The sequence below is a fragment of the Oncorhynchus masou genome, chromosome 6 (genome assembly GCF_036934945.1).
Source record: "Oncorhynchus masou masou isolate Uvic2021 chromosome 6, UVic_Omas_1.1, whole genome shotgun sequence".
Lineage (NCBI taxonomy): Eukaryota > Metazoa > Chordata > Actinopteri > Salmoniformes > Salmonidae > Oncorhynchus > Oncorhynchus masou.
In genome coordinates, this window is record NC_088217.1 from 60,795,436 (window position 1) to 60,809,550 (window position 14,115).

At 43.7% G+C, this 14,115-nt stretch overlaps 1 protein-coding gene across 3 annotated transcripts in view; it reads right to left on the bottom strand.

The window, feature by feature from the left end:
- Positions 1–1,622: 1,622 nt before the first annotated feature.
- Positions 1,623–14,115, bottom strand: part of LOC135542370 (protein MTSS 2-like) — a 114,017-nt gene continuing 101,524 nt past the window's right edge. The window contains exons 11-14 of one of the 3 annotated variants that reach the window (XM_064969296.1): positions 6,488–6,613; positions 5,043–5,175; positions 4,238–4,264; positions 1,623–3,328 (exon numbers count right to left, since the gene is read on the bottom strand). In XM_064969296.1, coding sequence (XP_064825368.1) covers positions 2,247–3,328; positions 4,238–4,264; positions 5,043–5,175; positions 6,488–6,613 — 1,368 coding nt within the window. In that variant the 3' untranslated portion in view covers positions 1,623–2,246. Of the gene's footprint in view, positions 3,329–4,237; positions 4,265–5,042; positions 5,176–6,487; positions 6,626–14,115 lie in introns of all 3 variants that reach the window. The other 2 variants (XM_064969295.1, XM_064969297.1) reach the window with 2 other exon arrangements.

The window sequence follows — 14,115 nt, forward strand, 5'->3', positions numbered from 1 at the left end:
CCTTGAACTTAAAGCTGTGGCTCAAATGTAGCCTGATATTGCTTCAAATTTGCTCGAGTCAGAAGTTGTGTTGTTGTATAAGCCTATCCTGTAACAAAGTCCTTGATTACAGAGGCCATTGTAGTTTCTCTGGGGGACGGGGGTTACCCCCGGCAACATGAAGAGGCCAGAGAAGAGGTGAGAGTGCGCACAATGGCTAAACTGGCCAATGGGGTCATTCGATGCGTGATGAGTGGTGTCAGGTAAATGGGCCTCCTACACAAACCGGGAGGGAATGTGAGACAGAGGAGAGAATAACCCAGTCCAGCTGGGTGCGGAGTCCCGTTTAATATCGGGGAAGAGGGGTATGCACTTAGCGGCGTCGTCGCTACTCAAAGTAGCTTCTCTGGTTTCATCGCCCTCTCTATACAGTACGACTAAGGGGATATTTTTAAGAACGAGTAGCTATGTGTAATGGCTAGAAGGCGCAAAACCCCACACATTTAAAGTGGTTCAGTTAAGAAAAAGACAATGGTAAACAAGTTCTAAATACAGTGCCATTTCACTCATTTGCCTTTTATCAAATTATTTCACAACCCCACCCCTCAAAATGCTGTGATTAACAGGGCGCACGAGTGGCACAGCGGTCTAAGGCACTACATCTCAATGTAAGAGATGTCACTACAGACCCTGGTTCGATTCCAGGATGTATCCCAACCGGCCGTGATTGGGAGTCCCATAGGGCGGTGCACAACTGGCCCAGTGTGGTCCGGGTTAGGGTTTGGCTGGGGTAGGCTGTCATTGTAAATAACAATGTGTTCTTAACTGACTTGCCTGGTTAAATAAAGGTTCAATAATAATTGATATGGGGCTCACATTCCAGAAGGATCCCAAAACCACTAACCCACAGCACCTAGCCTGCAGCCGCAAAACTATTGCCACTGCAGAAACGGCGAGTCTCCTCACGACTTCTATGGTCTTGCATGGTCAGTAACAGTTATTATAAAATCCCTAATATGGCCAGTGAGTGCATCATGTGTATGTGCAGTAAGTCGGGGGGCGAGGAGGCAGTGCAGGCTGGGATTGGTATGTCACAATAGCACCATGTTCATATAAAAGAGCCGATTTCCCTGAAATAATGCATAAAAACTTGAACATTAACCAACCTCAGGTAAGGAGGATATCTATCACTTATGGGGAACAGGGTGATCAGTTGAAAAACTACCCCACATACATCAGTAAATCAATGTGCTTGGCAATGTGAAGAAAGTGTTAATCCCTGCTATGTGTCTTAAGAGCATTGCAGTCCTCCTTGCCCCCCCACACAACGGTGGCTTTACTTTCCAGCTCAAGGTTACGGTACAGTGGTCCTGACCCCTGCTATCAAAAGCCCCACAAAGCCGTTCGTTGACCCTGTGACCCCTCTCTGCCCTTCGGTGCAAGCTTCTGATTGGCTCAAACACTGGTACAGTCAGCCTCCATCATGAGAAGCCTGTCACCTTCGCCACAAAGGTGAAGCATGTGTGTTTGTAAATAGCAAAGTCAGCACAAAGCATTTAAAGCCACGGTGGACCTACACTATATGGAGAGTGATTGAGCTTACTTGATCACGTCTTGAATGAGATGCAGACTATAACAATATATAGGTCTAGTTATGAGTCTTTAATTTCCTCTAGGGAATCATTCATTACACATCCACTGTTTCAGTCTGTCATTGACACTGATAATAATAAAAATACAATAAAGATTTCCGTATAACACGCTAATATATACATATGTGTGGGTTTTTATTGGTTCCAACCATACAGGTGATAAGACTAATAAGCAAGCAAGGCATTTTCCCCTCAACAATATAGAAACATAAGACTTATCATTTAAGCGCTCAAATTCTTGTATATAGCCAACACGCATCCTTGTACAGTATGTATAAAAATCTTAAATTACAGAGCGATAAAGAGGCCACATTCACCTACGAGTCCCTCTGAGGGATATTATAACAATCTGTTTAAAACACAGTGCTACTGGACATTTGATTGGAGAGAGGGAAAACCTTTTACACGAGACAAAACGCCAAAAAGGAAACATCCTTTTTTTCTCAGGAGAAATGTAATCAAAACGGGGCTAAAAGAAAAGCAAGAACCGTAAAACAAAAGGATGACAACCTACACTGGTAGGGAAGGGCTCATTTGAATTGGTTGGGCAGGAGGATGAAGAGGGCAGAGCGGTTGTTGGTCAGAGTCCGACAACCTACACTGGTAGTGAAGGGCTCATTTGAATTGGTTGGGCAGGAGGATGAAGGGGGCAGAGCGGTCGTTGGTCAGAGTCCGACGCAGTTTCACTCCCCGGATCATGGTGACCATGTGACCTCCACCACCCGAGGGCTCATCCGCGTCCTGGGTGTCTGGGGCGGCAGGGGGCTGCTGGGGGGGAGAGCAGTGGCCGCTTTCCACCAGCTGGTTGCCAGTCCCAGATGCGTTGTACTGTTGTGGGAGATGAGACTGCCGCTGAAACTGTTGCTGCTGCTGCTTTTGATATTGGATCTTCTGCTGTTGCGGTTGTGGTGTCTGCTGGTACTGCTGTTGTTGTAACTGTTGCTGCTGCTGTAGTTGTTGTTGTTGTTGCTGCTGTAGTTGAAACTGCTGTTGTGTCTGGGCTGCTGGTTGCAACTGTTGTGTCTGGGGTGTCTGGAACTGCTGCTGCTGCTGGTTGTACTGTAGGTGCTGGTACTGCTTCTGCTGCTGCTGGTGCAGGGCGTACTGCTGCTGCTTGCTCAGCTGGTACAGCTGCTCTGAGCTGCCCACGGGCACTGGCGCCTGGCCCGGGATCAGAGAGTAGTAGGGCGACGTGGATGATGAGTGATGCGAGGGCATGGCGCTCAGGCTCTGGGTGGAAGTGCACAGACTGTGCTTGGCGAGGACCAACTCGTGGTCCACCGTTCTGCTCATGCCAATCACGTCCTTCCCCACACTGCTCTCTGGAAGCCCCAAGTTCTCGTCGCTCCCGCTCTTCCCCCCTCCACCACCGTTGCCTCCACCTACACCTCCCTCCAAGGCTTTGAAGGGAACCTGGGGGGTGCAGATAGGGATAGGTACGCCGCCACTGATGGTGCCACGGCGGTAGGTGGGCTTGGATGAGGGCTTGCGGCGGATGGTGGCAGTGTGCATCTGGCGCAGGCCCAGCGGCTCGGGCTCAGCGAGCAGGCTGACGGTCGAGGCGGGCCGCTTGCTCTGGAACATCTTGCGGTACTGCAGGCTGAGGTCGCTGTTGCGTGGGATGGTGGAGGACTTGTCGAAGTCGGGCGGGCTGTGGTGCAACTCCTCGCCCCCGTGCAGGGAGATGTAGTCGTAGTCTGGTGGGTAGAGAAGGAGGGAGAGAGGGATGGATAAAGGAGGGGTGAGGGACAAGAGTAAGACTGTGGTTACTTAGAGCTGAGGAACACACAACACATTTCTTTCCTAACTGAAATAAAACATGGTAGGAAAGCAGAAGCTTTGCCTGGGGTGGAAAATCTGACCTGATGCATTCCATTAAAACCAAAAGCAAGAATGTTCCGTGGCACAAAGTTTCTCTATACTAAAGTTTATCTTTTTAACATGTCAGACAGCATTGAATACTTGGTTTAGTCGGTGAGAATCAGACATGGAAAATGTATCAGAGAACCCCAGAAACTAAGACTCCAGATTTGCCCCAAACATAATAACCTAACTATGTCTGTCCCAAATGGCACTCTATTTCCCGAGCTCTGGTCAAAAGTAGGGCACTATGTAGGGAATAGGGTGACATTTGGTACACAGTCTGTGTCTCAATGCTGAATCACTGCCCAGTTGAGAAAAAAACAGACTTATCTGAGGAGGAAGAATTGATTAGGGTGTGGGTGGTAATGGAGTGAGTCAGCACGGAGCGGTAACCTGTTATCAGCTGATGATGGTAAACACGCAATTACCTGCCGGTTGCACATACACAAACAAAGACAAAGGAGCGTGTGCTTGTATACCCAATCACTCACACACGCACTCAATTGATCTCATAATAACGCAAGAATCCGCCCCTCCGATTGCATCAAGGATCTCACACCCACCCACGCACACACAACAAAACACTTGGCGCTAATGCTCTCCTTTTACTAGCAAAAAGGCCATTGATGTGATGGGAATTCACACAGCACAGATGTCACACTAACTCACTGTGAAGGTCTCTAATTTGACTTGTGAGGAACAGAGGGGGGAAAATCTAAAACAGTAACGGATAAGAAACCTACCATAAAGAGTTGGTTCTTTCTTTACAGCTGAAAAAGAATATAGGATTGCGTTTAACTTGTATACAAATAAAAAGTGCACATTTTCTTTGATCTAAACATGATGTAGAGTGGGGAGGTGCTTCACAAAGTGACAGTCCAGCACCACAATGCTTTGAGAGGGACCAAACTGGAGTAGAACAACCTTCTCGGGTTGCAGGCTGATATGCTAAGTATGGCTTTACATCTCGGCATACAGGCTTTTGATCCCACAAACAGGTGGGGTGAGGTGATGTGTGGAGAGAGGTCAAATTCAGACTTGGTTTTCAGGTAGCACTGCAGAAAAAAAGCACATTATCCTACCATAGGCTACTTGCACAAACTGGTGTTGTGATAATGCTGTTGAAACAGGCATATGGATTGGGCAGAAGTGTAGACGTCATTCTGTTGTGATAGTGAAATAACTGATGGATGCATGCCGCATACTGCAAGACAATCACAGATGTACAGACACACAGACAGATCCAAGCAAACAGACCCAAAAGCACAAATCATGACACACAACCAATAAGACAAGCATGCTGTATAAGATCCCCGACACAGAGACACACTAAAAAACAGAGCTGGCTGAGCCAAAGAAACAGACATGTAGCTAGAAAAGCAGACAGTGCTGTGACCATGGGGGGATAGTAGGTTTGCATCCCAAATGGCATCATTCCCTACAGTGCCTGTTCAAAGGTAGTGCACTAGGTAGCTAATAGGGTGACAATTTGGTCGCAACCTAGGAGGGGTGTGGCGGGGGGTTTGGTGTGTGGAAGTCACTACTAACCGTGGGAGGGAATGGTGTCCTCGGAACAGGAGGGTGTGGTGGTCTGCGTGCTGTAGCCACTAGAGCAGTGGAGGGAGTCGCGACTGGTGTGGGGGGCCTCCGAGTTGAGCCCACCGCCCAGGGTCAGGGCCAGCTATGAAAGGGAGTGTAACGGAGAGGGTGGAGTGCGGAAGGGAGAGAATGAAACATCGTGAGGGGAAGGTGGGAGGGAGAGATATTTGTTGATGGGGGGAGGGGTGGAGATGTTTATAGCAGAAGAGAATCCTTCCTCAACCTCTGCTGCCCCCTGTCAGCTGAACACTAAGAATACACCCTGAAATAGCTCTAACTATACTGATCAAAAATATAAATGCAACATGAAGGAATTTAAATGATTATACTGAGCTACATTTCATAGAAGGAAATAAATGAATTAGGCCCTAATTTATGGATTTCACATGACTGGGCAGGTGCGCAGCCATAGGTGGGCCTGGAAGGGCATATGCCCACCCACTGGGGAGCCAGCCCCAGCCAACCAGCCGGATGTGGAGGTACTGGGCTGGCGTAGTTACACATGGTCTGCGGTTGTGAGGCCGGTTGTGAGTACTGCCAAATTCTATAAAATGACGTTGGAGGCGACTTATGGGAGAGAAATTAACAGAAAATTATCTGGCAACAGCTCTGGTGGACATTCCTGCAGTCAGCATGCCAATTGCACTCTCCCTCAAAACTTGAGACCTCTGTGGCATTGTGTTGTGTGATAAAACTGCACATTTAGAGTGGCCTTTTAATGTCCCCAGCACAAGGTGCACCTGTGTAATGATGATGTTTAATCAGCTTCTTGACATGCCACATCTGTCAGGTGGATGGATTATCTTGGAAAAGAAGAAATGCTCACTAACAGGGATGGACATTTCTGGGATATTTTATTTCAGCTCATGAAACATGGTACCAACACTTTACATGCTGAGTTTATATTTTTGTTCAGTATAGATACAAGAAAATGTAACATCATAGTAAAAACCGGTACATGCAATTATGCTGTAACCACTTATTTAAGCTCTAACAATTTTGTATTTTCTTGGAAAACAAAATTAGGTCATTCATTTTATTTTATTTATTTAACCAGGCAAGTCATTAAGAACAATTTCTTATTTCCAATGATGGCCTACTAAATGTTACTGCCTATATTTAATGTTATATAACTTTTTGCTATATATTTAGCCTGGAGTAATGCCTATGTAATGCAAAGTGTTGCCATCATTTCCTTGTGGAAATATTTCTTAAGTTATCGTACAATCAACTAATTATTAATGGATTACAAAAAGGTTGGTTTGTTTGTCAATGATTCAGAAACGGTGGAACATACTGCACCGGTGCTTATTTGAATTAATCATTGACCACATATCAAAGTACAAACTGATAAGCATTCTGTGTGTGTGTGTCCGTTTGTGTGTATGTGCTACCTTTCCGGATGTGGACATGGTGCGCGCTCTCTCTCCGTGCTGTGTGTAGGCGTTGTGTGGAGGGGGCATGGCCGTGCCATTCTCTGTGCCCGGCCCGATCTGCCCCGACCACGGCCCGCTCAACTCCTGAAACAAATACTAACAATATCACATTGTGCCACTGCCCACAGATGATATATTCCATACATATTCTATATATAGATACACCATTAAGTACAAGACACATTCTATAATCACTGTTGGACAATTAGATACAGACACTGTTACACGGTATACCGAAAGTTCGGTACTTTTTCAAAACTACTTTTTGTCCCCTATGCGCGAGTGCAGTGCACCATGCCTGCTCCATAATTTGCAAATAAAAAAAATCCTACAATGTGAAAACTAGAACATTTGAGTTACTTTCAGTACTTCTGTGAAATGTGTCTGACAGGCTATCAGAGCAGCCGATGTCCCCTATGCGCGAGTGCAGTGCACCATGCCTGCTCCATAATTTGCAAATAAATTCATAAAAAATCCTACAATGTGATTTTCTTTCTAATTTTGTCTGTCATAGTTGAAGTGTACCTATGATGAAAATTACAGGCCTCTCATCTTTTTAAGTGGGAGAACTTGCACAATTGGTGGCTGACTAAACACTTTTTTGCCCCACTGTATGTATGTATGTATGTATGTATGTATGTATGTATGTATGTATGTATGTATGTATGTATGTATGTATGTATGTATGTATGTATGTATGTATGTATGCATGTATGCATGTATGCATGCATGCATGTATGTATGCATGGATGTATATATATATATATAAAAAAAACATTTTTTACATTATGGTGTAGTTTATCAATAAAATGGTCTGATGGTGATGTGGACATACTCGGTATACACATCCCAAAATAAATAAATGATCTCACTCCAATACATTTTTATAGAAAGTTAGCTAAAATAGATATGATCTTGCTGCCATGTAAATACCTGTTTATTTGTGGAAAATCACCCAGATTAACTATTTAGTCATATCCCAGTTTACCTATTTGCTTATGGTCTTGCCTACACCTAGAAAACAGTTATTTAAATAAAATGTATTTGGAACGGCATGCCAGACAAAATTAAACGGGCCTATTTATAATGACTATGAATTCAGAGGACAGAAATTATTAAATATTAAAGCATTAGACTGGTCACTAAAGGCTTCAGTCATACAAAAGCTATACTTAAATCCTAATGGGTTCTCTAGCAAATGAATAAGAATGTCTCACCCCATGTTCAAGAATGGCCTTTTTCCCTTTTTTCAAAGGAAAGAAAATCTCCAATATATATAATTCAAAAATATATATATATATACATATTATCTTTTCTCCCCAATTTTGTGGTATCCAATTGTTGTAGTAGTTACTATCTTGTCTCATCGCTACAACTCCCGTACGGGCTCAGGAGAGACCAAGGTTGAAAGTCATGCGTCCTCTGATACACAACACAACCAGCCGCACTGCTTCTTAACACAGCGCACATCCAACCCGGAAGCCAGCAGCACCAATGTGCTGGAGGAAACACCGTGTACCTGGCAACCTTGGTTAGCGCGCACTGCTCCCATCCCGCCACAGGAGTCGCTGGTGTGCGATGAGACAAGGACATCCCTACCGACCAAGCCCTCCCTAACCCAGACGACGTCGCCCCACGGACCTCCCGGTCACGGCCGGTTACGACAGAGCCTGGGCGCGAACCCAGAGTCTCTGATGGCACAGCTCAGGAGAGACGGGCTCAGGAGAGACGAAGGTTGAAAGTCATGCAGTACAGCGCCCTTAACCACTGCGCCACCCGGGAGGCCCCTGAAAAATATATTTATTTTTAAAACAAGCCATGGAAAAGTTGATTGCAATTTCAATTTAATCCACCAGAAAAAAAAACTGAACAAAGAATACTACAAATATTGTGGTTGAACTCAAATATACTAATAGAAGAAAAAAATATATACCTTAAATAGGACTGGTGTAGTTGTCACACATGCAGCTAACAACTATATGGAAATGTCTGCTCTACCCAAAATTACAACCAACTAATTGCAGCATTACCACAAAAATGGAAGAGGATAGTGGAAGGGGGTAAAAGTAGGGAACTTGTCTGTCAGCCCTGTATTTAAGACCATAATTGGTTAAAGAAAATTGTGATAAACAAAAAAGTATACCAGTTTAATTTAAGGACCCCAAAATTTACAGCTGTGCCATATAGATTGCAAAATAGTTAGGAATAGATTTTCGACCTACCGATTCCATGGCACATGGTTTATGAAATGTTATGCAAAAAGTCACCGGATTCCAAACTTTGAATTTTTTAATTATACAAACTTCTTGCAACAATGTTATATAAACTCAGCAAAAAAAAGAAACATTCTCTCACTGTCAACTGTGTTAATATTCAGCAAAATTAACATGTGTAGATATTTGTATGAACATAAGATTATGGCAACCATGGCATGGAATTTAACTAGCTAATGTTAGCTGGCTGGCTCGCTAGCTAACGTTACGTGTATGATCTTACACATTGTTTACCTAGCTAGGTTCATTATTTCCTAGCTAGCCAGCTAGCTATATGTCTTAAGCTAAAGTGTACTGTTAGCTAGCTAGCGAACATTAGCTGGATCGCTCCCTAGTGGACGTTATTATTAATTTCCGAGAGCTGTTTGCTTTTCTAGTTAGAGCCTAATGTTAGCTAGCTAACATTGAACCTGGATGGTTAGCTCCCGGCACTGTGGCCTTGTTGGCACTTTGTTCATTCTTTCCTCGCTAGCCAGCTAGCTATATGTCTTAAGCTAAAGTGTACTGTTAGCTAGCTAGCGAACATTAGCTGGATAGCTCCCTAGTGGACGTTATTATTCATATCCCAGATCCGCTTGCTTGGCTAGTTAGAGAATAATGTCAGCTAGCTAACATTGAACCTTATTGGTTAGCGCCCAGCAGATTCATGCAGGGTAGTAAACAACATGATTTGGCACTATGTTCATTGTTGTAGCTAGCTAACATTAGCTAGCTGGCTAGCTAACGTTACGTGATGTGTATGATCTTACACGTTGTTTACCTAGTTAGCTTGCAAGCTAGCTACATATCTTAACAAAAGACTCCACTATGCAAGTAACCATTTTGGGGGCATTCGTAAATTCAGTCTGAGTATGTCAGAGTGCAGAATAACTGAAGAATTTACAAACGCACAACACCCGTTGAATATGGCCGGTGTCAGTAAAAGTTGGAAAAAAACGTAATGAAATTGTTGCCAGCTGAGCTGGTTAGGCTGTTTTCATGTTATCCAGAGGTAAACAAATCATCGGCCAGAGCGTCAAGTGTGTGCTCTGAACGCCCCGAGAGCGAAACGAGATGGGTGGGGCTAAAGCTTTAAGAGGGTGTGAACGATGCTGGATGTAGACAAAGAATAGCTCTTCACTAGGTACCAAAACATTCAAAAAAGGCAATTTTCTCAAAAGTGAGTTTACACATCTTTCAACTTTCAAAGCAGAATTACTTTCCCATTGCTCCTCAAAATGCAGTGTGTGCTATACCCTTTTTTTGGTCTACTTTTATCTAATGTAAAAAACACAATTTCAAATTTTGCTACATTCAACCGATTTGAGCCGGTTGGTCACATTTGAGTGTTATGAAATAAAAGTGAACTATACCTGACTAGTATGAGTGGTTTAGGTTAATTTCCCATCCTTTGTAGGCTCTGCGCATTTGCTGATCTACTGTTAGCTGATGTTTATTTTGCAAGCTACCGGTAGAAACTTTGTACAGATGGCTAAACATATTGGAAAGTTAACCGAATTATACTGTTTTCTTCAACCAACATAGTTTTACCTAGCCTACTTTGGTTTAACCATGATTGCTGCTGACAGACATGATAGGCTACATTGACTGATGGACCAAATCAAATTGGCTAGCTAGCAAATAACAGATCCCTTCAATACTGCTAGAAAACAAGTTAACTTTCAGGGGATAAACTAGATGGCTATATCCAAATATTGCTCGATTTGTTTGCCATCTTTAGTGGTGATGACAGTAGTCCGATTAACAACTTGCTAATGTCAAGATCTTTCCAAAAGCCACATTCTAGTATAAATACATACACATTTAAGACAGCTCATGCAAAACCAAAACAAGCAGTGGCCTGTTTGATGTGACAGAAGTGAAAGTCATTTTGACAATAAATAATATGGATCAGAGGTGAACATATCCCGGCAGGGCCACTTAACACTGAATGAACAGAATGTAGACACAAGGAAGAGCACTGGGAAGGGCAGCGAGACTATCACAGGGACTGGAGGAAGTTAGAGGCACTAAATACTATATATACATAGCACTATATACACCCCTTCAAATGAGTCGAATTGGCTATTTCAGCCACCCCCGTTGCTAACAGGTGTATACAATTGAGTGCTGTTATTGTGAAGTGGAAATATCTAGGTGCAACAACAGCTCAGCCGCGAAGTGGTAGGCTACACAAGCTCACAGAACGGGACCGCTGAGTGCTGATGCGGGTAAAAATGGTCTGTCCTCGGTTGAAACACTCACTACCAAGTTCCAAACTGCCTCTGGAAGCAATGTCAGCCCAATAATTATTAGTCGTGAGCTTCATGAAATAGGTTTCCATGGCCGAGCAGCTGCACACAAGCCTAAGATCACCATGGGCAATGCCACGCGTCGGGTGGAGTGGTGTAAAGCTCGAAGCCATTGGACTCTGGAGCAGTGGAAACGCGTTCTCTGGAGTGACAAATCATGCTTCACCATCTGGCAGTCCAACGGACAAATCTGGGTTTGGCGGATGCCAGGAGAACGCTACCAGCCTCAATGTATAGTGCCAACTGTAAAGTTTGGTGGAAGAGGAATAATGGTCTGGGGCTGGATTTCATGGTTAAGGCTGGGGTCCTTAGTTCCAGTGAAGGGACATCTTAAAGCTACAACATACAATGGCATTCTAGACGATTATGTGCTTCCAACTTTGTGGCAACAGTTTGGTAAAGCCCTTTCCTGTTTTAGCATGACAACGCCCATGTACGCAAAGCGAGGTCCATACAGAAATGGTTTGAACTTGACTGTCCTTCACAGAGCCCTGACCTCAACTCCATCAAACACCTTTGGGATGAATTGGAATGCAGACTGCGAGCCAGGCCAAATCCCCCAACATTAGTGTCCCACACAATCACACATCCTCCTCCATGCTTCACGGTGGGAACCACACATGCGGAGATCATTGTTCACTTACTCTACGTCTCACAAAGACACGGCAGTTGAAACCAAAAATCTCAAATTTGGACTCATCAGACCAAAGGACAGATTTCCACTGGTTTAATGTCCATTGCTCGTGTTTCTTGGCCCAAGCAAGTCTCTTCTTATTATTGGTGCCCTTTAGTAGTGGTTTCATTGCAGCAATTCGACAATGAAGGCCTGATTCACGCATTCTCCTCTGAACAGTTGATGTTGAGATGTGTCTGTTATTTGAACTCTGTCAAGCAGATTTTCCTGTGGCGTTTCTCATGAGCCAGTTTCATCATAGAGCTTGATGGTTTTTGCGACTGCACTTGAAGAAACTTTCAAAGTTCTAGAAATGACTGACCTTCATGTCTTAAAGTAATGATGGAATGGCGTTTCTCTTTGCTTATTTGAGCTGTTCTCGCCATAATATGGATTTGATCTTTTAACAAATAGGGCTATCTTCTGTATACCACCCCTACCTTGTCACAACACAACTGATTGGTCCAACTGCATTAAGGAAGGAAATAAATTCCACAAATTGACTTTGAACAAGGCACACCTGTTGATTTAAATGCATTCCCGGTGACTACCTTATGAAGCTGGTTGAGAAAATGCAAAGAGTGTGCAAAGCTGTCATCAAGGCAAAGGGTGGCTATTTGAAGAATCTCAAATATATTTTGATATGTTTAACACTTCTTGGGTTATTACTACATGATTCCATATGTGTTATTACAGAGTTGATGTCTTCACTATTATTCTACAATGTAGAAATAGAAAAAAATATGAAAAACCCTTGAATGAGTAGGTGTGTCTTTTGACTGGTACTGTACACATACACACACAAATATACACATATACAGTTGAAGTCTGAAGTTTACATGCACTTAGATTGGAGTCATTATAACTCGTTTTTCAAACACTCCACAAATTTCTTGTTAACAAACTATAGTTTTGGCAAGTCGGTTAGGACAACTACCTTGGGAGCAATTTCCAAACGCCTGAAGGTACCACGTTCATCTGTACAAACAATAGTACGCAAGTATAAACACCATGGGACCACGCGGCAGGGTAGCCTAGTGGTTAGAGTGTTGGATTAGTAACCAAAAGGTTGCAAGTTCGAATCCCCGAGCTGACAAGGTACAAATCTGTCTTTCTGCCCCTGAACTGTTCCTAGGCTGTCATTGAAAATAAGAATTTGACTTGCCTAGTAAAACAAAGGTAAAAATAAAATAAAAAATACCGCTCAGGAAGGAGACGCATTCGGTCTCCTAGAGATGAACGTATTTTGGTGCAATAAGTGCAAATCAATCCCAGAACAACCGCAAAGGATCTTGTGAAGATGCTGGAGGAAACAGGTACCAAAGTATCTATATCTACAGTAACACAAATCCTATATCGACATAACCTGAAAGGCTGCTCAGCAAGGAAGAAGCCACTGCTCCAAAACCGCCTTAAAAAAAGCCAGACTACGGTTTGCAACTGCACACGTGGACAAAGATCGTAGTTTTGGAGAAATGTCCTCTTGTTTGATGAAACAGAAATAACTGTTTGGCCATAATGACCATCATTAAATTTGGAGGAAAAAGTGGGAGGCTTGCAAGCCAAAGAACACCATCCCAACCGTGAAGCACGGGGGTGGCAGCATCATGTTGTGGGGGTGCTTTGTTGCAGGAGGGAATGGTGCACTTCACAAAATAGATGGCACCATGAGGAGGAAACTTGCATGGATATATTGAAGCAACATCTCAAGACATCAGTCAGGAAGTTAAAGCTTGGTCGCAAATGGGTCTTCCAAACGGACAATGACCCCAAGCATACTTCCAAAGTTGTGGCAAAATGGCTTAAGGACAACAAAGTCAAGGTATTGGAGTGTATGTAAACATCAGACTTCAACTGTATATAAACACACACACACACACACACACACACACACACACACACACACACACACACACACACACACACACACACACACACACACACACACACACACACACACACACACACACACTATATTAGCACAGTAGCTATTATACAGTCAACTGTTACGGTTCCAGGAGCAATGGCTTTTAGACCTTCAGGAGGCAGCTAGTAGGGTTAGAGAGAACTTCAAGTTGATCATTTTAGTTTTCCAGTGGGCAGCAGGTCAAAGTAAGGGCTAATAGTAAATTATCCAAAGCTGTTTATCTCCCTCTCACACAGATACAGTACTCTCACATACCCACACAGCAACAGACAGACACTGGATACATTCATTTGACACAACTGGACAAATACAGACAACACACATTATGCACACACACGTTTACATGGGGGCCATGAGTGGGGGTTTACGCCACAGTGGGTATACAGGGGGCCAGTAAGGGGGTGTGTGTTCTCACAGTGGTG